Source organism: Chaetodon trifascialis, chromosome 18 (assembly GCF_039877785.1).
Source record: "Chaetodon trifascialis isolate fChaTrf1 chromosome 18, fChaTrf1.hap1, whole genome shotgun sequence".
In the NCBI taxonomy this organism is placed as follows: domain Eukaryota; kingdom Metazoa; phylum Chordata; class Actinopteri; order Chaetodontiformes; family Chaetodontidae; genus Chaetodon; species Chaetodon trifascialis.
In genome coordinates, this window is record NC_092073.1 from 11,837,762 (window position 1) to 11,864,686 (window position 26,925).

Here is a 26,925-nt window from a genome sequence, read left to right on the forward strand (position 1 = left end):
TGCTGTGAAAACGGATAATGGGAGTTAGAACGACCGGGCCTGTCTAGAGAGAAGTGTGCTGATTGTTATAACTTTCCCTCATCTCTCTCTCCTCCACTTAACTAAATAAACACCCAAGAGGTAACACTCTATCAATTTTAATGATGTTGAAATACAATTTAGGCACAAAATACACAACAAATGCTAATTTGGCCATGATGAGAGACATCAGAAATTCCTCCCATTATTTATTCAGCTGACTTTCTGCATTTTTCATCAGAACAAATATTCCCATTTCAACAAACACACACACACACACACACGTGCTAACACACAGCCAATTTAGAGCATAAATCAACACGTTCACTCATCAAATATATGCTCTGCGTAGTTCTCTGTAGTCCGTCCAGTGCACCAAAGACAAATAGTTCTGTCCAAAGTCCAGCCGGAGAAACAGAAGGGGCAGAGGATTGTCAATATATGCACACATACATTAAACATAGAAGGTCGATGTGTGTTCAGAAAGGACAGACATCATAAAGACTGAAGTCCTGTCATAAACTCATACACAACTACTATGTAAATCCTCCAAAAAGGGGGAATGTGCACAGAGCAGGCACTGTTAAACCCCTTTCTTCATGTTTTCATATAATCCTGTCTTTACAAAATCTGATAAAGTTTAATTATTTAGTACATTTTCATCAAAACACGGTAAACTTTAAGATACATTTTCATACTCATACAGCTGGGGTTAGTCAAGAGACTGTTCACTGCATAAGTGTGTTCTATTTGTACAGCTATAAAGATATGAACCACCAGGCTACTTCCAATAAGTCCCTGACTTCTTGTTGACATCATCACCTGCCAATCATCTCCACCTCCATCTTGACCAGCTCAGGGTGTCCGGCCTCTGCACCGCATTTGGGGCAGGTGAAGTAAGCATCCGCAATGCTGTGGCTTTTGATGCAGTAGTAGCAGAAAACATGCCGGCAGCCCACCGTATGAGGCATGGTCGGCCACTCTCCGCACAGTCCGCACTCTTTGAACACCCCTTGCCCTTCTGTCGCTCCCTCCCCATCAGCTCTTTCTGCTCCAAAGACAATCGAAGACGCTGCTGTCTTCAGTTTCCTTGTATTGATCAGAGGTAAGAGGAAAATGAGGAACTCGGCAAAGCCGTGCCACAGCAGCTCGCGGTTCATGTACTGGTAGGATATGTCCCGGACCACGTTGGGCTTGCTGAAAACGGCTCGTGCTCCCATGATCCTTTCGGCCAGGACAGGGTGGCGACCTTTCCTTAAGAACACAAGGAAGTTGATGAGACTTGCAGCCTGGGCGATAGTAGACACAAGGCTCAGGCAATTGCGGAGACACAGTTGGAGTAAACCACTGTCTCTTTCAGACACAGGCCCCCCTGCATTGAAACCCAAACACTGCAGCAGACTGTGGTAACGTTCCTGAAGCCAGCGCGGACCTGCGGTGAACAGGGCCAGACCCAACTTCTGCCTGCGGGACAGACGTCTGTAACGGGGAGACGAGGAAAGGCCGTTGTGGTAGCGGAGGCTCAGTAAAGACTGGCCCACAGTGGCACTGCTAGAGTACACTGTGAACCTCCAAAGGAGCAGCTGGAGCAGAGCCCTCAGTTCAGGCTCCAGCGGGGTGAGCAGGCCAGGGCGGAAGTTCTGGAAGCACTGGGAGAACTGGGTCCATAGCAGCTGCTCAAGGGCTGAGTCTAGCTCGAGGGCATCTAGTTGGCTGATGCGCAACACTGGGGTCTGCGGGTCAGCTTCTGGACCAGAACTTCCTGCTGTCCTTTCCCCATTGTCCTCGCTTTCCAAACCTGTTGCAAAAATACAAACAAAAAGGACATGAGTGACATGAGCAGACTCAAAACACCCTGAATTTTCCCCAAAAACTGCGAAAGATCAAGTAAACCAAGGTCTCACGACTTTACATTATTAAATACCTTACGGACGTTCACGTAACACCATACTTCATTTATCAAAGTCATGAACAAAATATATACAGAGCCACAACTATTAAAAGGACAACCAGGCTGCTGGGAGGAATGAGGCCCTGGAGGTGAGGCCCATCCTGTTTGGAGGGTTATTTTTTCTTTATACACAGGAACGGAAATCACTTTTCACATGTAAAACCCGTCCTTAATGCAACCTTTGAGCTGCGCAATGCAGAGGAGCAGGGGGTCTTAGACTACTCTCTCCAGTGTATAAACACACACACACACACACACACACACACACACACATGGAGGAGGCGAAGCCCAGGGGTTCTTGGTGCCTGCGCCCTCTGGAGATAGGGGTGTGTGTACAAATCACATCACTAGGGATTAGGCTAACGGCACAGTCTCTGGTACACCGTAAACATCTGCCAAATGTGGAACAATTTTCCTCCCCCTAGAGTCGACTCCATATGGGATCTCACAATTGTGACGTCTGGGCTATTTTGCGCTGCACACGTTTTCCAAACTGCTCACAGTTCCCCCGGTTTTATCTGCCCTTTCCTCAAATGAAACGCTTAAGAAGTGGGAGACTAACTAACGCAAGGAGAGACAGAGCAAGAGGCCCACAGAGAGAGAGAGAGAGACAGAGAGGCCTTTTTCTGACAGTGGCTTTTGTGTCTCGCTGAACAGGATTTGTCACGAGGCTTTAAAAGAGATTTCAGCCGGGTAAATATGGCAGTTTTGACAGAAAGAGAGAGAGAGATGATGGTCACTTTAGACGTTTCTCGAGGAGGTAAAAAAAAAACATTCTTATATGCGGTGGCGATGCTTGGGTTTACTGTGGCGCACAGGACCATCTGCGTATTCATGATGTTTCAATAGAGCCGGGATACACCGTCCAACTAAGTTAGAATTAGCAAATGAATGAAAAAAGAGTGAATTCACGCTGAAGTAAGCAGGTGTGACAAATTCATTGAGCTGCATTTGAAATGCTGCCATGTTTAGTGACTAGAACCTCGCCTGTGATGGAAGTAGAGTTTGGATTAAAAAAAAAAATAGAGGTAGTCTGAATGTGTATGGTAACCAATAAACAGGCTCCATTTGTTTAGCTTAATCTGAAAGTTTTTCCTTGATGGAAGAAAGTGCAGATTATGTCCCTATGAGAGTGTGTGTGTGTGTGTGTGTGTGTGTGTGTGTGTGTGTGTGTGTGTGACTATGTATGTATGTCAAGGGTAGACTTGATCTATGTAGAGCTCTAATACAGAGCTAAATTAATCTATCAGCCCACAGTTACAGACACACACAAAAATGCACACAAAACACACAGCCAGGTGGTGGAAATCCCCGTCACAGCGGCAGCCCTCTCGGGAGAGTAAACCCGGCCGGGTCCAATATTCTTTTCAAAGCCTTTTATCGAGCAGTTTACAAGTTATGAATGAATATGTTTTATTTGGGGAAACACGGTATTGACAGCCACCTATCAATAGTAATGTGACTATTGTCAAGGGTCTGTCAATATTAATGTAATTATGATGTAGAGGGATCAGAGGGATGCCGGAGTCGGGGGCCAAGTAACATCTCCTGCCCACTGCCATATCAATAGCTGGGATTGCTATTGACAGCTTCCCTTCAGACTTGCAGCACTTGCCAAATATATAACAAGCAGACACTTCAGTCAATGCCGGGCTGCCTATAAAAATTAAGCATTTGAATTTACAGGGTTTTTTACCGTGGACAGCTGGAAATCCATGTTCCTTATGTAATAGTCAAAAGTCACAGTCAATGGCAGTATTTACAGAGTGCTGGCGTGGTGTGTGCTAGAGGACAGACACTACAGCATGCACACACAGAAAGCATACACAGACACATGGAGACGGACTCTTTCTCTGATGTATTCACGCGCGCGCACACACCTGATGAGATATATTGAACTGATGATTCTCTCGTGGGTCGACCGACCGACCCACAGACAAAACACTCTCTCTTGGAGAGTCGGCGGCTGACAACCAACGGAGTCAAAAGGCAGGTCGGAGGAGTTCGATGAAAATCAGCAGAAAATCACCTGAAAAGCCCGGGGTCTTGTTTTTCTATCGGGGCCGTGTAACGTGTTTTAAAACCATCTTCCTGAGAATATTAAAAGGGTATTTTGATTCAGGTCAGATGAGTCTTTTTCTCCCCTTGTTCCCTCAGTTTGTGCATCTTGTTCAGACAAAGATAGTGCACTGACTCAAGGCTGACTGCCATAGCTTACAGACAACAACAGCAACAATATCCAATCTAACAGGGAACACACTGCAACATAGCTTCAAGGCAAAAGGGGCCACGACCAGTGCGGGGAAGGAGGCAGCAAAAGCGTACAGAGCATCAGACTGAAGCCTCCCAGCTGCATCCTCTGAAAACTAGACAGCGGGCTGTAATGACAGCTACCCAACGGAAAGACGGACAGACAAAGAGACGGACAAAAAAAGACAGACACGTCAGACAACACGTCATGAAAACCTCAGCTGGGAGCTCCGAACTACTGTCTACTGAGACAGTGAAGGAAGAAAAAAAAAAAAACTGGGGGCAAAGATAGCTAAGGAGAAAAAACGAGGGAGGGGGAAAAACAGATAAGCACAAACCTCTCCCTAGGAGCTGACCTTGAGACTGGCGGTCACAATAAAGGAGGAGGGAACATTCCTGAAGCGCATATACGGCTCCGCCATACTGAGGTGTGGGCATCTAGGGAATAGCCTATAGACAGAGGAAGGCTACACTTTCTTCTTGACCTTGGCTTTGGTGTCTAGGGAGAGGGATGAGGGGTGTTTAGGGCAGGGGACAAGAGGCTGAGGGATGCTGGGAAGGTGGAATATCTCTGGGGGATTGCGTTTTGGATTTTCTGCAGCGGACGGGCGCTCTGAAGCCGCACACAAGGCTATCATCCCGTGCCAGTTGGAGAGCGCGTGACCAGAAGTCTCGATTTAGCTCCTGGCGTGGCGTAGCGCTCAAATTCCTGAGCACTTAGCTATGGTTGTTAGCATAATATATTTGCTGAAATAATGCATAAACGTTCACTTGGCTTTCTATGATGCTTGTAGCGAGAAATAGGCTACGCATTGGCAAAGCATGCTGGATTACAACTTTACATTTTCTTCTCTCGCTCATGTAAATTAATTTGTGTAAAAGCTCTGGTGAATAAAACCTATTTCTCTGAGCACTCCCGTCTCGTTTTTTTTTTCCCCTCCCTCTCCGGTTCCCTCGCTTTATTGCCCTTCTTTCGCCAGGAACGAGTACGGGCCTATTAGCCATGGCCTGCTAATGTCCTCACTATGAAAACGGATGAGAATGTCAGATTTAGAACTTTTAAGAGAGTGATGTCATACAGCAGACCACAGGCATTACGGGGACGCTAAGATTACCCAGGCGGTAACCAGACTAATTGTTATGAGCCTGTTTCATGAAAAATGAATGTGTGCAAATGCACAGAGGGGTCTTCAGGCTGTGTGTGTGTGTGTGTGTGTGTGTGTGTGTGTGTGTGTGTGTGTGTGTGTGTGAGAGTGTGTGTGTGTGTGTGAGAGTGTGTGCGTCACACACTAATGCTTTATCAAGGCTCTCCTCTTTCTCTAATCACACAAGACTCCTCCGCACCATGGGGTGAGGGCCAAGTTAATGCCTGAGCACAAAAAAAAATAAAATAAAAAAATACACATCAGTTAGAACAGCACATCTGACACACAAAAAAATTTGCTCTGCTTAATCTGGTTTGCTCAGAAGGTAAATTATTTAAGAGAATTAATTGATTTCATGAGTACGAAGGTTCAGTATGCTAAGGCTGTATGAGTAATAAGTACAGGGGTTAGCAAAAAAACAACTTAAAAAGTCATGAAACATTTAGAGGGCAGAGAGGCACAATGAACGTGGAAGAAGAAGCGGAACAGCTAATAAAAGGCAGAACTAAAGTTGTGTCTTTCTTTTGAGTCAATGAGAGATCACTGGGGCCTCACCTCATGCAAATAGAAAGCGTTATACGGAGGAATATTTGATCAGCACATTTCTTAGCTTCTCTTTATGCATGAAAAACACGGGCGTAATAAAATATAAAACACTTTGTCTGTTTTTTAGTCTGTGCAACGGTTAAAACGTCTGTGGGAGTGGAAAATTCAAAACTGTGGGGAAGCTGCTTTTTGTGTCCAGTAAAATCTGTAAGAGTGTGAAGGCCACTGTAAGATGAGCGAGAGTTTGCTCAGTCAAACCCACCGTACAGATGCTACCACTTTCATTCATCTTCGATGTGAATCGGCGAATCGATCTGGGAAATTGGGCTGGTGCTGCTGCAAACTGTATCCCTTATGACATGTTATACTTTCATCAAATTTGGAAGTTTAATGCCTTGATTTTCTGCAAAAACTAAGGAAAAGGAGGCATTCTAGCAATGTATAAATTACAGCTAGTGCACTACAAACATAGAGGATGTTCAGAGAATATCTTACATCATCTATCTGTTATAAAAGCTAGTTTAAGTTCATAGGAGTCCATGCAAATCACTGAAATGGCCAAATATAACTGATGAAACATTAGATTATCAATCGAATTGATTGTATTTGCTGATTACAGCTTCTAAAATTGAAATTATCAAAGTTAAAAACTTTGGGACTGTTGCTCATGAAATATGACACAATGTATGCAGAATATCAAGTTTATTTATTTATTTTTTGCTCTATTAAATTACTAAAATTATAAAGCTAATCCATCTGGGGTGGAACTTTTTTTTTCCGAATAAGTGCACAGATAACCCCACTGCCTTTATCACTCGCCTTCATCGGGAAACTGTATAAAATGACCTTATGACCCCCGAGTGAGCTCATAGCCCAATTTAACTTCAATGACTCCCTTGAAAACACACTCATTACACTAAGTGTTTAGCTCCAGAGGCACGCGCCTACACTTCAATCTCATGCAATCAGCTGCTCCACATTCACCTCATAATGACATTGTCTCTTAATTTTTTTTGCCCATGCCCATCAGTCTTTAACAACAACAAAACCCAAATCTGCTCCATTTTGATAATAAGGCAAGAGCATTATGTGATAATCACAGCGGGGATTAGGTTTTGGCAGAGTGTGTAAGAGAAGTGCAGTCAAAGCCACTGGAAAAGAGAGATATAACCAAGAGAAAGATAAGAGTAGAGGAGCGATGATTGGGATGAGAGAAATGAAGTGAGTAGTCTCTTGAAAATCAATAAGATCAACTTTGCCTTGAATCTCAATGTGGAAGGTTTTGATCCCTGGCACTGATTATTTAGGGGAATAATGGAATTATGTGCGGAGCAGTATAACATACTCTTGAAGGAACACACTCTCACAAGGTTACCATGCACAGCTGCAGTTGGTAAACATATCTGAGGATGACTCCTTATGAATACGAATTCGCAGCAGATGGTCATGTGAACCGTATGCACTATACACACCGGCAGACATCAACAATCGATTGGATTTTTGATGCAAACGTGTAGAAAAAAGGCAGCATTCGTTGCTTCAGAGACACAACACCGACACTAAACAGCACCAAGAAGGCGATAACATCGGTCTTAAAAGAAGCCGACGTGCCGCATTTGAGCTTCGTGTGGAAATATGAGTGTATACATGAAAATACTGCAGACTTGAATGTTCGCTAAACGACACAACGAAGATATATTTACCCATTTCGTTTGAGAAGAAAAGTGGACTCTACGTAGCCTCCCTGATACGACGAAAACAATGTGTATTTCCGGGTTGTGACGCCGCGCCACGCCTCTTAAAGTAAACTCACCAATGGTGTGCATGAACGTCATGATTACAGCGCCAATGGTTAAAAGGAGCCAATCAGATGACGCAGCGCCAAAGCAGCGGCAAACTGTACAGGAAATGTTGATCTCTGTGGAAAATAATTTATTCAAAGTCCGCCGTTGTAGTAACGGCGCATAACGACCAAGTTGTTGGCGAGGCCGCGGTGGTTCACACAAAGTAACAAAGATAACGTCTTACATGCACTCAAAGTGAGGCATTACCTTTTGTCAGGTTGCTTTACAGCCGTCTAATCATGTAAACTATAAAGCTGTGCGAGAATTAACCAGAGTGACACGCCGGGATTATGTGTATTAGTTTGGTAGCTTTTTAAAGCCTGCGGTGTGGTTCATAATCAGCGCAGGTACTTTGTTTGAGCACTGCTGAAAACTTGCACAAATATGAGCCAAAAGACAGCAACAGCAGAGTGAGGAGAAAGCGCCAAGCTGTCGGGTCAGGGAACTGATACTTTGAACTTCGCCTCTCCCTCTGGGGAAATAGAGCTGAAAGTTGCCATGCAGAGCTCTGGGACTGAGACAAACAACATCAAACAGCTTCTAAACGAGTTCAAAGGACTTTACGAGCAGAGGTCGCGATGCCTGGAGCTGGACACAAGTGTACACCGAGAGGAGCTGCTGCAGGTGAGGAGATGGGTGCAAATGTATTAATAATGACCAACGGTAGCGTGGCCGAGCGGTCTAAGGCGCTGGATTTAGGCTCCAGTCTCTCTGGAGGCGTGGGTTCGAATCCCACCGCTGCCATTATGAAGATTTCACATTGTGATGTATCAGGTTAGATGAGATGATCCTTCTGCAAAAGCTTATGAGACATAGGGCCCTTTTGTAAGTGTGTTGCGTGCCAAAACATTTCCCAGCAGCTCAATCCACTCAAAAAAGTCATCATTTTTATCCTTATGTTTTCTCCAACATGACCTTTATTGTGTTAGTTTCCTACGATGTAAGGACACAGTGATGTCAGTCAAATATCTGATCAGACATGATCAAATACTGACTCCTTAGTGATACTGTATCTTGGAGTGACTAAATCAATGCTGAAATGAAAACATTCCTCATTTTAATGGGGACATGCTGCAGCTTCAATAGATAACCATCCAGGGTTCTGGGCCCTGGATTATATTCATGGGTCCAGACAGCAGCATAAATTAAGTTTTTAAAAAGAGCATTATTGAGAACCCCATTCAGACCCAAAGTCTCTACAAGATTTGTAGTTTTCTGTCAACATCTATTGTCATTAGGTTATCATCCATCCGATACAAATCAAAGAGCATCCTGTCCACCGTGACTCTGCCATCAGAAGATGACCTCTGTCTTGTCAGACAAATGACAGGAGGAAGCGCAGGGGTGCTTTCATAAAGCCGCAGCACTTGTAACAGGTGGCAAATTGCATTATGTTTCCATCTGAGCGGCAGAGATCAGGAACACAGATCCACACTCATATTTAAAAAAGCGAGGTTTCTAATCATCAGGATTGTCATGTGACATCATTTAGCTACAGAATGTAGCCTGTGTGAGCTGGGCTGTGCATCAAAGCAAGTGTAACAAGGTTTCAGAGATGGGTTTCGGTCAGCCGGCCCCAGTCGCGGCCCTCCTTAACAAGGTTATGTGTTTAGAACCCAAGAGCTCCCAAGTCCTAAAGGTTGATGTGGACAGTTAATCATAAAGCTTGTCCATTGAAAACACAATGCCCATTCATCCATGAGCCCAGTGTAGGTTTATGATGTTCCCCAACATGTTAAACACTGTTTATGTCAAGTATTTTTTCTTATACTTAAGCAGTGATCGTGCATAGCTAATGCAAGGCAGGAAAACAGTAAACCAACACGGTTTGAGTTTCATGTAATGGATGCGTTTTCATTTCCTCTGCTTAAAATACAGTGTCAACCTCAGAATGTTATCTTAGATACTGTCACATCACCCATCTTTGTAAAGTTACTCTCCCTGAAGCTATACATCAGTGTTATATTATGCGTCAGGGGACGGTATGAACCGCTTGTTGACTTTTTTGGCTGTAGGGGACAGACGTTTACGAACACAGATGTACAGGTGCTCCTCTAAGGCAAACGGATTCTGAAATTCAGTGGCACCCCCTTTTATCAGAGCTGCAATCATTGTATATGTGCGCTATCTGGCTACCAGTACAATATCTTTAAAGAACACGTGCTCAGGCAAGTTTTTTAGATGAAAGACTGACCTGAAAGACTGTCCTGAAGAACTGTGAGGATTTGATGTATTAAGTCAGTTGCGGAGATGTTCGGGTGACCTATTTTTTTTGTAAACAATATCATGCAAACTTATAAAATGCATTTCCTCCAGACACAAAGCAGCAACAGGGAATAACATGTGTCTTAGCCTGCCCTAACCCCTGACCAACTACGTACTCTTTCCTGCTCATAAAGTATTCCTTTCTAATAATACAGTTCAGAGGTCATCTACTCTGAATCCTAGGTGGGCAGCTGTATGAGAGCCAAGACTATCTGACCTCACTGTCTGGCAGGGCGAGTTAGAGGTTTCGGAAAAGTAAAAGAATGTTTTAAATTTCAAAACCGACTCAATACCCCTTGTGAGCGTGATGCTTCCTGATGAAAGTGTTGATTTAGACAAGAAATTATTTCCTGCTGTAAAGTCCTACTAGCAAAAAGCCTATGTGTTGACTGGATGTGTTATTAAACTGAGTGAAAATATACCGTAAATCTGATGTAAAAGCATCTTCAGCTTTGACGATGTCATTTTAGGCTATTACATATCTCAGCCTCCCTCATAAGAAAGGTGTTGCTGCTCTCGTTTCCGGGTGTTAAAAATGCATGGACTGCTTGTTGCGGTGTAACCAGAGCCCCTGGCCAGCAGCCGTAAATGTCACCATTTTCAGCTAGTTGTCTTCAGATGTGTATTTTTGTCACGAGGCACAAGAATCACAGCCTGCCTTGTATCTCCCCGTTAGATCATATTCTTAATCTCAGTGGGATTACCCTAAAGACACAAAGGTTAAATAAAACTAAATAAAACATACTCTTTCAGGTTCTGTTCCCCGGCCTGTCTGGGGAGCTCTCGCGTCTCCCTTGTGAGATCCTCATTGGGGGCGAACAGTCCCTGTTTTTGCGCTCATTCAGTCGTGATAGCTGACATCACTTTGACGTTTGATGATGTTTGTGGAAATCATGCATCTCACTCCTCTAATCTGTCAATTTCAAAAACACCGATTTGCCATTTATAGGTCAGCGGAGATGACATACCGTCTTTGCTGTGTCTTTCGTTCATATTGGGACTAATTTTGCAAGAGCGATTTCTGTTCATTGACAAGTTTTGGCCCCGGTGGAAGAGGTAATGTGATGTTCATACAGCACAGCGAAAAGCTGCAGAGAGGAAATTGGGGATGGATGGATTGGTTTAGTGCTTGACTTCAACACCGTCGACTGGCCTTTGTGTCCCTTCCCATGCTGTAAGTCAGCGTGCTGTAAACATTTATTTTTTTTTGTTTTATGTTTGCCAACGATCTTTCTCTTACTTCAACCATGTGTTTTATTTGCCTAAACATAATCGTAAATATACATATCACAGTCCACATGAGTGCATATTGTAGGGAAAACAAATGAAAACGTGCCAGGGAAAATTTTGCAGATGCTTATGAATATTGTGTTCATATGTTCGAAAAAATGCAATTATGCTTCCCCTAGACCATACAAAGCTAATACAAAATAGTTGTATATCAATGTAATTCTTAGGCAGAGCTGCTGGATTGGATGCACAAACTATGTGTTTACTGCTCTCATGTTTGAAACAAGAATTTAAGTTTGTCATTGATTTGACTAAAATAAAACAATTTGTACTGTAGAAAAAAAAACTGTTTGCTTCTACTGTCGGCTTGTTAAAACAGAGCAAATAAACCACTGTTTGATCCCGCTGTGCTGTTATTCTTGCAGAGGAAAGTGAATTTCCTGCGGTCTTATGTGAATGACCTCGCAGACCAGAACCAGGTGCTGGCTCAGACCGTTGAGGATCTGCAGAAGGAGGCTGACGACAAGGTTCCCAATTGTAGAACGAGGCTGTGCACCCTTGATCATAGTTTGGAAGTAAGGTTTTACAAATGTTTGTAAAGCGTAGATAGAGTATTGTTATTGTACGTGCAGTTAACGTTAACTTCATTTGGATTGTAATATGTAGGGTAGCTTCCCTTGCACACACACACAGATACACGTGGAATTTTGAGTATAAACCCAACAGCAAATAAATATACTTACATTCACACCTTTCTGTTTAAACCAGGGACATTTATTTGGTATTGTGCATCAAGTGGACAGCGTATGTCAATGGAATGAAGTGTCTGCTCATGAATACCGTCTATACACGAATATAAAGTATACATAAACACAACAGGGGTAAGAGAGAGAACAAGACGGAGAGAGTGAAAGGGAATAACAGCTCATGGCTTTCCTTTCTACTCTGTGGTACCATTGTCTCCAAGATCCTTTGTTTGTGTACACTACTCGAGGCCAAGGCCTCTTCGACTTTAGAGAATCCAATCAGTGGCGATCACATTGAATATGATTCACAGTTAAATCCATGAAAATCCCTCATTGTTTAGACAGAATAATATCACTGTACAGAAGAATGGCAATATAGAAAAGCAATTAGGACGTGGAGCATGGAGCCGTTTTAAGCGTAATGGCAGGAATGCTTTGTTGAGACCTGGTGTTAAAGATGCAGCGAACTCTTCGGGATAAGCTGCATGTTGGCTGAAAAAGGAGTCAAGCAGAGAAAGGCCCTCTGTTTTTATCTTTTAAGTTTGTGGCCCCAACCATTTTCTGCAGGAAATCACAAAATGTTGTTAATTCGTAGCAGCCTGGAGGTGGAAAGCCGCGTGTTAAAATGCCCAAGTGTTTTTTTTTTCCTTTTTAAAGTTTTTTTTTTTCCAAGATTGCATCAACGCAAGACAGGACTATAAAGACATTGTCGCCACTTGATGTAGTGACCTTAAGGTTTTGTTCCATTTCAGTTATGGCCAAGCCTCCATCAATATTCGCTCTTGTGAGTGGATTTTGCACAGAGAAAAGTAATTATGGCCTATTATACATCAAAGTACTTATCTGCTATTATGGAGAAGGTCAGAGGGCTAGCTTTGTGTGCTCTCTACACTGGTCACAAAGGTCACTGTAATACAATGCTTTGCATTTCTCAACATTCAAAGCTGTCCATTTTAACTTTCATCAATTTAAAACTTCATTTTCTTCAATGGCATTGGTGTAGCAACAAAAAATACTGCACATGTCTAGTTTCTCTTCCACAGGGCTTTCTCAGATGCCTTGACTGAATAGGTTATACAATATATATGTTTCTTGCATACTATAGCACAATAAATGTCTGCTGAATAGTAAGAATGGCCCGACTTTAGTTAGTTTTCAGATCTGTTATTATGAGTAATGGAATTTTAGGCACTTTACCAATTTATATGTCTCTGTTTTGCAAATGAAAAAAATAGAGCTGAGGGGAATAGGTGAGGTGTGAAGCTGATTAAATGACATTCAGCTATTCGCCGAGAGTCCTTCAGTTCAGTTGCACAGTTTTGTTATTGTTTGTGTCATGAACAGCCTCTTTTGGCAGCCTAGAGACACAGCGCGAGTGGAACATAATAGTTTGTTACCGTGCTATCGACCCATCTTCTGAGCTTTTGAATCTCCATTTTCACCCGTCTTAAACGATGCTCTCAATGTCTGTTTATTTTACTTTGTATGTTTTCAGGGTCCAGATTGGTAAACAAATACAAACAAATGGACTGCCTCACTCAACAGTCTATTAGGATAGTCAGGGGACAACAGTGTGTTTCTGCTCTGATGTCCATAATGTGAAATCCAATCAAATGAAGAGCATTTAGAGCTACTTATGGACCGTTCCACCATGTAAACGATGCAATGAGCTCTGTAATAGGAGCTTGGCTAACGTCTGATTGAATCGTAGTGTATGGTCTTGTTGATGCACAATAGGGTTCAACTGTAATGGACACTAAACAGAGTTTGTTTTGTGGTCATAATATCATGAAATCCAAGGCTTGTATTGTCTGTTCTAGACTTCTGCAATTAGCCTGTTTGTCAATCTATCATCCACTGGCCGACGGATGTAGCATGTAGGATGTAGATGTGTAGTTGGTTGTCGCAGTGGTAGCTGGGCTCTAAAACAGCATTGCTGGTCCCAATTACAACACAGCCTCTTTTATACTCTTATTTTACTCATATTTTTATCTATTTTTTTACCAGTTAATGTCTTTTTTTTAATTGTATAACCCTGTAGTGTCATTTTTTTCTGTGTTTTCTCTTTGTTTATATTTCTATATCTTCCTAAAATTCAATAAAATCCCGAAAAAAATTATAATAAAAATAAGATGCCATTGTTTCACTCAGAGATATTAGTGTCACGATGTAGACTTCCAGTCCTTGTGGTGCTCTTGCCAGTATCAGTTTCTACATTTAACTGGCTTTCCAGCTAGTAGTGAAAAAATGAACGGAAAATGCTGAACCCTCTTTGTGTCATTCGGTTACAATAAAAAGTATTACTATGCGTGCCAAGGAGTTTTTTGGGAAACTTCTGGGAAACTTTCACATAGTCGTTTCCTTCAATCTTCTGGGTTATGCTCTCGTTGGACAGTCATTTTGGCAGTTTAAGGTTTAATAATCACATAATGCAATAAAATTGGAACTTTACTGATCTCTGTAGAAATGCTTTTTTTCCACTCGAGCTGTTCCAGGCAGGTCAAAGGCAGAAGGGCAGCTACAGAACAACCGCTGGTGCTGGCAGGGATTCAGTATCTTGCTTGAAGACTCTTTTGTTGGCCAACTTTGGGTTCCAATGACAGTTTGAGGATGAATAAAGCTCTCCTCCTTAATTTTAGACATATAATTAAGAATTCTTGCCACCCTAACCATTCTTAGATGGTAAGAATGCTGATTGGTTGGTGCATCGAACCTTTGTCCAGATCTGGAGTTTGTAGGGTCTGTCCAAGATTTCTCAACTACTATTGAAAAAAGTTTTCATTTCATATAATTTTGTGTATTTTCCACACTGTTGGTCCGTCATTTGCCTCTAATAATTTAGTTTCTTTAAAGACTTGAATCAACGGATGACAACCTTGGAGCAAAGTGTGTGCGATCTGTCCTCTGAGAAGAAAGATCTGAGGTCAGACTTGAACTCCATTACACAATTCATCCAGCATGGTGGACACATGCACAATGCTGATGTGAGTCATGTTCTTTCAGTTCTGCTATCTCTTGGTTCTTAGAGTCTCTGCTCAATTCTATCATGCTTTTTTCATCAGTTGAAATGTCTTTATGTATTTGCAGTTTTGCACATTTTGTACGCTGTATGCACATGTCTGCCTGTGTGCGTTGTTTGTCTGTTGGGTAGATTTTTTTTTTAATTCCCAGAGTTTAGCCCCTGGCCTGCAGGGCAGTATGGGGGACTGTGAGGGCCTGAGGGGGATCAGTGTAGATCAGAACAGATCAGTAGGGATCATTTGGGATCACGGGCCCTCTCTTTGATCCACTCATCCTGTCATCTCATCATTCCCACACAATTCTCAAATTATTACCATACCAGACGTAGTCAAACGCCCACATACTAGTAAACACATTGTTGAAACTCTGTGTCTGCACTGGGGATGTGTGGCATTTCATTGTGCTGCGGCTTAAATTGGAAGTATCCCATTTGCTATGCTTGTTAGCTTTCCTTGTTTATAAAAGAGAGGGTTAACAACGAAGACCTAATTTCTTTTGTCTTATCTGTATCTGAGACGAAAAACAAATAGGTTATAACAAGTGTCGACTACAAATTTGCTAACTGAGTGCTGGGAATGTCTCCAGCTGTGATGAGAGCCTCCAGTTTTTTTTGTGTGTGTGATTCACAAAGTGACTATTTATGACATTCCCCGTAAACGACAGAACAGGGGCTATTAAAATCTGAAGGCTCAGGAACCAAATGAGAAAATTGGTCTCATGACTTAATCCACGCTAATGAGAACATAATTTTTCCTGTCATGTGGAGCACCCTCCATAGCAGCTCTCTTAAGACCCATTTTGCTTCCCTGACTGTAGTTCAACAAAACAGTACATAAAAGAGTGCTCTAAGTTATGGTGCAGCTGTTGCATGAAACCGTCTTGATCTCCAAAAGAGGAATTTTTGTGGAATTAACAAAACAGGCGGCTTTTCAGAGTGACCTCGATGTTTTGAATTCAGGCGGTGGGTTCGCTTCTCAACCACGCGCTCTGTGCAGATGCATTAAGATAAGCTTTAATCTGTTTCCACATCACAAATACATTGTACCCGCAGCAATTCAGCGGGGTTCATTCTAACTTTATTTGCTTTATTTGCTATAACTGATGAAGAACAGCATAGGGCTGGTTAGCCTGTATACCATACATGCTTTGGCAGCAGTTGCTCCAAACTTGGCTAACCCTGTGAAGTAGTGACTGCTCTGCTCAAGTCAATGAGAGAAGGTGGAAACTCAATTCAAGTCTGCATTAAAAACAGTTTCTGAACTGTGTGACCTTTATCACCCCCTCCCCGACTCTGTCTCTCCCTCTCACACACACACATACATCTTCTTGTGTAGCAGCCGCTTGGAGGCAGAGCCGAAGTGAGAGTGAGAAAGAGCGAGCAGGGGAGGTCACGGGGTTGCGATGGTTGACTATGCTAATGTTGTTGTTAATGACTTTGCTGTGAGTGATAATTGATCGTCTTCATTACCATATTAACTTCACTGGCCCCTACCCCCCCAGCCCCCACTCTCTCTCTATGCAGTAATGGATGCCCCCATTTGATCCCTCAAATAATGAACTAATTAGCTTAATTAAAATCAATAGAGGTGCCAATACTGGGTTAGACATTTCAGGGATGTCGTCTGCAGGGAAAGGAATTTTTCAGAAGGAGAGGGTGGGAGAGGATGGATGGGAAGAGGCAAGAGGAGCAATGCATAAACAGCAGGATGGGTGGAAAAAGGCGAGGACCCCAAGGAAGAAAAGGAAGAAGGAGAGAACAGAAAGAAAAAGAGGCAGCAGTTATTTGAGAGGAGAATAAGATGAACAAAAATAGGGTGAGATGGGAGTGTACAAACAGACAGAGAGCAAGTAAGCGGGATGACGGGAATTGCATGTTTAAAGATCAAAGATGTAAAAATGTAAGAGGTAAAATGTAAAAATGAGTGGACAAGGGCAAAGACAAGGAAGCATGAGAAAATGAGACAGAAAATATCAGAGGAAAGGGGGGAGCCAGAGAGAGGGGGCACTAAACGAGAGAGAGAGAGAGAGAGAGAGAGAGAGAGAGAGAGAGAGAGAGAGAGAGAGAGAGAGAGAGAGAGAGAGAGAGAGAGAGAGAGAGAGAGAGAGAGAGAGAGAGAGAGGTTCCTAATGCTGATTTATGAGTGCTTGACGGTCGTTAGCTGGAATAAATGGCTTGTAGGAGTGGCTGCAGCATTACTCCCTGTACAGGATACTAAGTGCATTGTAAGGTCAGCCATAAGGCCAAACTTACATATGTAGTACTCTGCCCTTGTAAACCTTTGTTAATATATCAGCCACAGGATGGAACTGTAACTAGTCCATCTGATGCACCGAGATAACTGCGGCTCTCTAACCTGTATGCTAATTCTTTCATTTACCTTTTATTTGTCTGAGACAAAAGTTTGGTCGACAGAACTTTCATACTTGACAAAAATTAAAAGCGCCCTCTGTATTTGCATGAATGTGACTTTCAGAAAATGATTCCATAACAGTTTTATTAACCAATTTATGATTTAAGTTACTTTGAGCAAAAATGTGCCGACTCTTAAATGTGAGGATTTTCTCAGGTTTGCATCAGTGTGAAGCGAATATCAGATCTGGACTGACGGTCGGCCTAAACAAACAATCTGAGGATGTCAATTTGGGATGAATCAACAAATTGCAAAAATATAAACAGATGTTAAAAATAATAAAGTTATTTGCAGCCTGGCTACAGTCCATGCTAATGCTTTAGCATTTTGTGCAATATCCTGCAGGCTGAACATATTAGCTGTGGAGCAACGCTGAAGCAGTGTCTGCGAAGTGTCATTTGCTGAGTGTACAGAGGGCAGGTTCCTGAAATAATGTTTAGTGTGCAGATGTTTTGCATAATCTATAAACCAGGCAGGCATCTGCCATGATGTTTAGTATCTCCTCAATGAATGTAAGTAGAGTTTATAAACATTCTGCCAGTCATTCTGCAGTGAATTGGTGTGTCAGGAAATTGTATATTTTAAAGCTGCTGCCAGTAGAATGTGAAACATAATGACTATGTGACCACTTGAGTCCCTTTACAATCAAGACTTGCAACCATGTTGTAAATATGTCACCCGCTCTGCAGACTGCACGGATAGGTTGAATGTATTTTCAGAAGCTGCCATAAGAAGCTGCCAGAGTGTAGAATAAAAAATGGAATAAGCTTGTGTGTGTGTAGAACCTGTATGCTTCTATATAGGTTCATCAAGTTTGTTTTGTTACCATACGGTATCTTTATGGCGCAGAGAAAGCCTTGAGTGTAAGGCAGCAGATGTGTGTGTTTTTCCTGTAGGCTATCATCATAGTTGCATCACTTTACACTCGCATCAAGCTCACTCTGGACAAAATTAAAGCCCACATTTTTAGTACGCTCTCCCTCTAAACATGGAAGCTTTGACATAGTAGAAGGAGACGCTGACGTGCTCCGTCCAGTCACCATCACCGTGAGTCGCATCATCCATTTTTTTTGCGCTCCTCGCTCTCTGTTGTGATCTGGTGACTCACGCACACACGTGCCTGCTTTTGTTTTTTTCTCCCCTGTTGCTTTCAGTTGACCTAGCTCCAGACAAAAGGAATGGAGGGGAGTGGAAAAATGGAATGATTGTGTAAATGGAGGGCTATTTTCAGATAGAGGAGAAACAACAAAAGCGAAAGTGAGGTGGGGAAGGAAAAAACGGGAGAGAGGAGGCGTGGGTGAGGGGGCAAGTGGATGAGACAGGAGGAGACAAGAGAAAGCGAGGAGGGTGGAGGCTGGAAACAAAAGAGTAGAAACGGAGGGGAAAGGGAAGAGAGCAGTGACAGCGGAGGAGAAGAAGCAAACTGTGAATGTTGCTTTAAGTTTTCTTTCTTTTTTTTCTTACAGTTGAAGTAGTGCTCCCATTTCTGCTTTCAATATCACCACTTCTACTCTGACTACAAGTACTTCTACTGCTATAGCTGATGCTACAGTGCGTCTGCCACCACTGCTGTCTCTCCTCCAGTGTCGAGCAGTGAACAGACCCATAGTGACAGCTTTTGTTTGACTATTTTCCACATCCTTGCCTCCACTACCGACGACTGAGATGTGATCACTTTGGAAGTATCAGTGCTGCTTGTTACAGACAGAGCACCTCCTATAAGAGGGAATTGCATATGCCCTCTCTGTCTGTCTCTAAACTGAGCGAGAAAACGAAGTCATGTGATGCAACATCCGTGTAACGCTCTCTCTGTTTCTCTCGCTCTCGTACACTGTAAAACCCGATAAGTTAGTTGAACTCAAACCATTTGAGGAAACCGATTGCCTTGAACCATTTAAGTTTACTAACTTAAATCAAATATTTTTCTGTAGTTGAGCTGTTTAAGTTATATGAAATCAAACATTCATTGTCATGGTAACTTGGGTAAATTAAGTTAAAATTATCATTCCACTCAGTTAATGAACTTAAAACTAATAAGTACTTTATACTTATATGTAACAGTTCAATAAACAACTTTAAAATGTGTTAACTGAATTGATCAGGATCAAATAACAAAACTTAAATGGCTCTCATGCAATTAAATGTTACCCTTTAAGTTGAGCTACTTTGTTTACCCTCACCACATTAACTATTACATTCTAGTTCTGACAACTCAGTTCATTTGAGGGAATCAATACAATTTGTTCAATTAACACAATGCAAACTCAGAATGTGCGTCACAATCAAGATTTATTTAGTTACTAAATAACCACAATCAAAACAGAGCTGCCTCTCTGAGGTCACAGTACAGGCTCGTCTTAACAGAAATGACACCATACAAATATGAATGTCCAGACAAAATAAATTCAGAGCCAGCAGATTCAAATGATCAGCTTGTTATCAAGCCACTACAGAGCTTGATAACAAGCTGATCATTTGAATCAGGTGTGTTGCAGCAGGAAAACATCTAAAACATGCAGGACAGGGGGTCTTGAGGACTGGACTTGAGAACCACTGATCTAGGACTTTATTCCAGCTCATTTTTAAGGCCAGTTGTTAAGGCCTGAGCTGCTTCCTGCCATAATACAGTCTAGGAGGATAACATGAATGAACTTGAGCTTCTCCAGGTACTGTACTTCAAATTGAGTGCATACACCAGTATCATATTACCTGAACAGTGGTAACACCATATGCATAATACAATTATTAACCATACACAACCATTTCTGTGCAAACAATATAAATCAACTGGCAGCAACAAGTTATTTTGTTGTATTACCATTTACAAACAACTACAGCCTTCCTTTGGCACTTTACTCTAGCTCATTTTTTAAGGCAAGTAGTTTAGGCCTGAGCTGCCTCCTGCCATCATCTAGGTCAAGGAGGATGACCTGGATGAACTCGAAGAAGCCACTGAGCTTCTCTGGGTACTGCAAATGCAGTGCATACACCAATGCAAACAAAAGCACCAGTGCATCTGTCCAGGATCTATGTGCCATGACCACCATGTCTTCAAGAACAATCAACACTTGCTGTGTTTGAAAGGGAACTTGAAGCACCTCCTCCTCGTCCACTACTGCCACCAGAGCCAATGCTCCCTCCTGGGCGGCTTCCAGCTCTTCCTGAAAACAGAGAAAGGGATGTGTCATGTACTGTACAATTTTACAAATCAAATTTGTTAAAGGGATGGTTTCTTTTGACATGAATCTATGACATCCCCATAATCAGTCTTGTGAATCAACAGTGACTTTCCCCCAACTGTATCCTGTGAGTGGAGTTCCGGAAAGTAAACCAATCTGTTAAATTAATCTTGCGCATGATGAGACTTAATTTGAACCACATATTAAAAAAGGAAAGTGACCCTTGCATGCTTGGATGTCAAGAACACACCTTGCATGTTCTGAACACGTCTGATGAATCCTCCTTTAAATAGTGTGGTAGGCCGACCAGGGCTGCTGTTCGAGCTGCACAGATGTCATTTTTGTCCTGTTGCATAAAGACAGGAAATGCATAGGAAATGTTAGTGTTTGCTCTTTCAACATTCAATAACATAATGCATGAAATAATTAAAAAAAACAAAAACCTGTTCTTCAAATGCCATCATAACAGCTTCCATCTTCTGTCCAAAACTGCCAGTCTTCCTCTTTTTGTAGAGCTGTAGCAGCTGAGGTGTATACTTGTCAAGTGCAGCATAGAATGTAGATGGCAGATTCAGATTTGTGATCCTATGGAATTCACTGTAGAGCTGCATGAAAAACAAAAGACATGGCAAGACAAGTTTATTTATATATCCCATTTTAAAGAGAGTTTGTCTCAATGCTCTTCACACAGCATCATTACAACATCCTCTGCCCTTTGATCCTCACATTGACAGAAGAAAAACTCTCATGACCAATCAGAGGAGGATCTCAGTGAGAGACAGGGATCCTGCTCCCAAAACGGGCAGATGTGCAATGGATGTTGTGTATAGACAAGAAAAAACAACAACAAATGATATTCAGACAAAACAACATAACATAACAAATAGAACTACTTTTTTTAACTCACTTGTGCTTCACAAAACAGTGCAGGCCATCTTTCCTTTAGTACAGCAACTGGGGGAGCTGAATTGATTATTTCTTCATGCCTGAGTGCAAAGGTGCGTTGCATATGTTGGTGGATGGATATCATGTCTCTTTCCATCGAGGACTTCTTGAACTGCTCGACAACTGCCAGCCTTTGGGTCTCAAGTGACTGCGTTGTTTCTCCATGGGGATAGTTGGGAAGGAAGTTAATTTCTCCTCTTCTGGGTCTTTTAATTCTGGCCCTGGATGCTGCACCCTCAGGGTTTGTCCTGCTACGCTTTCCTGCATTCACAGCCACATCCTTTATGCCAGCTCTGCTCAGTTTCGTTCTGTAGTTTCCCATCTTAAATCGCAAACTGTTCTGCCAGCCCTCATAGCCTCTTTCTGATCCAGTTTCTTTCAAACACGGGTGTTTGCTCACGAGAGCTTCTGCAGCCAACCCAATCTGTTTGGTACTAGGATACGCTTTGTGCTTATATATTTCAGCAGCCATTACATCCAGTATGTTGTGCTTTTGATCCCTGGTCAACCTGACAGTTTTTCCCTCTTGCATAAAGGTAGAGTTGCCCTCTTTTAGAGTATACTCAACCTCATACGAGAAACTTGGAACAACAAAGGTAGCTGGCCAACGGCAAAGCCGTTCTGGTGAGTCTGTATTATCAGACAGTAACACAGTGTCATCTGTGCTAGTTGAACTCAGATCTGACTCAATAACTCGAACTATCTTAACAGTTGCCTTTGCAGGTAAATCCTCCATGTTAACTAAATTGCAAAGGGCATTGTCAAACTCTGGGTCTTGAAACTGGAGGCGAAAGTCAAAGGCCAGATTCAACTTATCTTTCACCTCAAATATGAGGGCATTTACAGTTTCAGGACGGGAGGGCAGAATGAGCCTCTCAGCATTGACATCATCAAGAATGACCCTAAGTTTGAGAACATCACTTGCTTCCATTTCTCCAGTGTTGGGGAAGCCTGAAACATACAAAGAGAAGAAGAAAAAATATGTCAATGCTCTTGTTTCCACTAGTGGCTAAACTACTTACACATATGGGTATATTCACTGAGGACATTCTTTTTATGTTGTACAGCAAGTTAAACACACATGTAGTCCAGCTAATAATTTTCTTACTTTTAGGATGCATACAAAGAATATGAGCCTATAATTGTGGCTCACAGTAGACATCACCTTTACTCACTCTGTCACGGGTGAACTTCTCTTCATAGAAGGGTGAGGGTCCAAAGATCATCAGTGTTGCTCTTTCATTCAGTCACTGGAATGAAGTGTTTAGTTATTAGAATCAGCCTGCCTGAAACTTTGTATGCAATATGTGGCATTTGATCAGTTAGCTGACTCAGAGATTTCACAGAATGGCTTTTGCTTTTATCATCTGTTAGCTCATACAACCGCAAATGCTGAACATACCATGTCTCATAGTCTTTCAACAGAAAGAAGATGTCACTTCCAATAAGCAATATGTTTCTGATCTCTTCAAACTTGGGCAAGGCAGCATGTGACCCACTACATACAAACATGCCTACAACAAAGGTTGTGCCTTGAATGGTTGCCTGTTTTGTGCCATATACACTGCTGCCGTCTGTGATGCTTGACAGTACTGGGTGTGTATCAATAGGCAATGACTCAATAAATATGGATTGCACGTTTGAAGTCTGTACTGGTGGCTTGAAAAATCTCTGTGATGACAGGTAGAAGGCCATCATGTTTTGGTGTCTCTCTGCCAAGGTTTTTAATACATTTTTGTAGTTGTTGGTGTCACGAACTATTTTCTTAAAAACCTTGTGCTTCCCCTCAAATCTCATTGCCCAGAGATGCACAAGAGGGCCAAAGCACTTTATGAGAAAAGGATAGTGTTCGATGTAATGATGCTTTGGTCGCAATCTTAAGTTGGGGAACACTTCCTGAAGGAGTTGCCTGTGATCTAAAATCTTGCTGGCCATGTACTGAATTGTATCATCTGTGAAACTATGACAAACAGCAAGCTCAACGATATCTTTTAGTTCCATTAGGACCTCCCATATTTTGTCCCCTTCTGGCACTCTGAAGCCAATGAGAACAGGTAACAGTCTAAGAAGAGTATGGTTCTCGTGCCCATTTCCACCAATTGTTCCCCGAGAAGCAAAATTTTGAGGAACTGGGTGAGGACGGTCAACCTTATCAGAATGCTGGTAGGGAAAACAGAGAATTGCTTTATTCAGCTCCTCCAACGTGAAATATTTTTTTGAAATCAAACCTTTCAAGCAGTGTGCCAGCTCCACGGGGACCACTCCTTCAAACAAATCGTGGAGGACATCTGGCGGAAATCCTGTAATGGGATGGAAGAAGGAGAGATGGTCAGACAGAACGCAACTCCGTTTTACACCATAATTGTCCTCAGTTTCATTTGTCTGTAATTCTTGAACCAGATAATCATGGGAATCTTTTCTTCTCATTTCAAATCCACCAGTCACTGCATCCGAGTTCTGCATTTCTGTCTGGGTGGCAAGGCAGAATCTGCAGAAATAGGTTGACCTGAAACTCTCATTAAAACCAGCTAGCCCATGGGCTGCAAGGTTATCGGCCACAACAGAGTAGACTGTGCCTTTGAGACAGTCACCAAATGTTTCAATGTAGACACCCACTTCTTCAAGTGTTTTGAGGTCAGCCAAGAGGGGTGCAAAAACCTTTTGATATCCAAACTGTCGTACATCATTTGAGTTGCACAAAAGAGCCAGCTGGGTAGAATGGAGGACTGAGCGATACTTAGCTGGTATATTAGCCAATGTCCAGTACACACCACATACTTTGTGAATTTTTTTTGACGTTCCGAGAGGGTTTGCAATTTCGAAATCATCAACATAGAGAATTATTGATAATTTATCACCCTCATCTGAAAGAAGCTGATTTTCCCGATAGTGGGAGCCATCACAATGGGAAAAGTACTGTCCAGGCACATGTGGTGTGCTTTCTTTCACTTTTTCATGTACATCACGTTTTTGCAACAACTGCTGTAAGGATGTAAGAACAGGCACATACATGTAGGTGTGCTGTGATGACTCAATTAGGTATTCAACAGGCTTAACATATGGAAACTTTTCCTCAACGTAAGATTTTCTCCTCTTAGCTGTTGACAGCGGTCCCTCAGAGGTAATAGATTTGTGTAGAACATTGCTCTCTGAAACTGCCTGGACAATCTCACTTACAAGTGAGTCAGTGAAAGTGCAGTCATGTTTTTTCAGTATTTTGATCACAGCTTCTCTGACGATTGGTTCTGACAGTGAAAACAACTCATCAATGTGATCAATAATTTCCTGTATTGCCATCTGTGATACATGAAGAATTGTTTGCATTTTCAAAAAGAAAGCAGCCAGATTGTACTGTAACTGCTCTGCTAATCCCTCAGTGCTGATACCTGTTACTGGGGCAGCATCATCATCACCACCATCATCATGTGATTGCTCCACAGAGTCACGTTCCAGGTCACTATGGGAAACATCTGGAACACTTTGCACTACAACTGCTACATCATAGTCTGATGCATTTTGATGCTCTCTGCATTTGTGTGCATTGTATGTGGAGTAAACATTTGTTTTAAACTTACAAGCCGTAAATGGACAAGGTACCATTTCCTTTTTCCTTAAATGTCCCCTTAGATGAATGTACATTTCCCTCTCAACAAATGGCTGTTTAAATTCACAAACAGGGCAATGAAATGCTCGATCAGTCATCAAATCAGGACTATCACCACCTACCACTCTTCTAGCTGAATGACTTCGGGACAAATGGACTTTGAGTGAATTGAAAGTACTAAATGTACACATGCAACTGGTGTACAGGCAAGGTAGAGGTGAAACCGTCGAAAATTGGCCATGGTTGAGTCTGTAATGTCTCAGTAACTGTATTTTAGAGCAGCTGGAAAACGAACACAGCTTACATTTCCACATATTTAAAGCAAACAATCTATCTTGAAGTTGGCTGAGTATGGGTAAACTCGTTTTTTCTGTCCACTGTAGAACTAAGTTGTCTGTTTTTTTCTTTTTTTCTCCCTCACTGAAGCGCCAAATGGAGTCTGGGCTCTGCTTAATCAATTTCAGGGTTCTTACATTAACGTTACAATAACGTTCCTACATGGAAGCCCTGGAAACTAACACACATATATACATACAACTAACATATGCTGTACACTGGCACTCGGCAGCCGTCGTTCTTCAACAGGTTTCAAAAAATCACGACGGTTATTTTTTTTTAATCAAGCTAGGCTATGGCTAGGACTCTGCATAAAGTTTGAAATGCTAATAACCCGCACACCAGCGCATACGCATATACTTAAGTCAAACAGCCTGACAAACAAAGAGCTTGCTCAACAAACGTACCAAATAAGAAATATATCGCAAGAAAGTGAAGTTACCTGGTGAGAAGCAGAGCTCAGGTGGGGCTGAGAGGAGAGCAGTGCAGCCGCAGTCGTTAGCGCCACTTCCTCTGATTACGCCGCCAGATATCCAATCAGGCTTCGGTCCCAGGGTCCGCGGCGTCGGTTCAAAACATACATAAAAAAATAGGCTGACGCAGTTGATGGCGGAGTTATCCAGGTGCCGTCTTAAACACACATAGTTTGACTGCTTCAAGTGTGGAAAAAGACAGCGTCATAGAGACAACCTACACACACTGCCACTATAGTTGCTATCACTCAGCACAAACTCCGCTAGCTCAATGCTAACATATAATGTAAAACGCCATAGACGGGCTAACGAATTAGCATCGCTATTGCCATTTGACAGCAACCAGACAGCAATAGTAGTAAAGCATAATTCTGTAGAACTGTGAATGTGTCACTTTATACAGTGAGAGTTTTAATATTTTTCATGCGAGAAAGACGCTGTTTAGACCCAAGTCTGTGAGCCAGTTTATCCAGATAGCACTAATTGGGAAACTTACTTCAACGTTTTGAAAGAATTGTAGAGCCACTGTGGGTGGTCCCCAGCAGCAGCAGCAGAGTCTGTTGAACCTATCGTCCGGCCGGTCCGGACCATTCCGACCAGTGTCATCCCAAGGGAGGAAAATGAGTGGAATAACGTATCTGCACTGCGCGTTTACTGCTGGTTGAATTCCATTCAGGAGGTAAATGTTTGATGGAATGATGACTGTGGCAGTATTTTTTTCTGAATTAAAAGTGAAGAAGAGCAGTGCTGTGTTGGCTATTATGTACAGAAATCACCAAATAAATGTTTTAACTGGTCGCTCTACGTGAATTCTTTATTGGTTAACATAGTTATGGTACAAGGCAAAGATGATTATTGACAGGACTTAAATTTCTTTATAACCCTAATGGTGTTAACTTAATCAAAATGAGTTGGGAGAATGAACAGAGTTGCATCACCAACACTTGAATGCTCCAAAACG

At 42.3% G+C, this 26,925-nt stretch overlaps 1 protein-coding gene and 1 non-coding gene across 2 annotated transcripts; one reads left to right on the forward strand and one right to left on the reverse strand.

Moving 5' to 3' along the window:
* Positions 1-122: 122 nt before the first annotated feature.
* pex2 (peroxisomal biogenesis factor 2) lies at positions 123-7,673 on the reverse strand. Its single transcript, XM_070986100.1, has 2 exons — positions 7,614-7,673; positions 123-1,816 (listed from the first exon to the last, which is right to left on the reverse strand). The coding sequence occupies exons 1-2, from the start codon at positions 7,615-7,617 to the stop codon at positions 837-839; spliced, it is 984 nt and encodes a 327-aa protein (XP_070842201.1). The 5' UTR covers positions 7,618-7,673; the 3' UTR covers positions 123-836.
* Positions 7,674-8,416: 743 nt separating this feature from the next.
* trnal-uag (transfer RNA leucine (anticodon UAG)) lies at positions 8,417-8,498 on the forward strand. Its single transcript has one exon. It is a non-coding gene; the product is annotated as a tRNA-Leu (tRNA).
* The last annotated feature ends 18,427 nt before the right edge of the window (positions 8,499-26,925 follow it).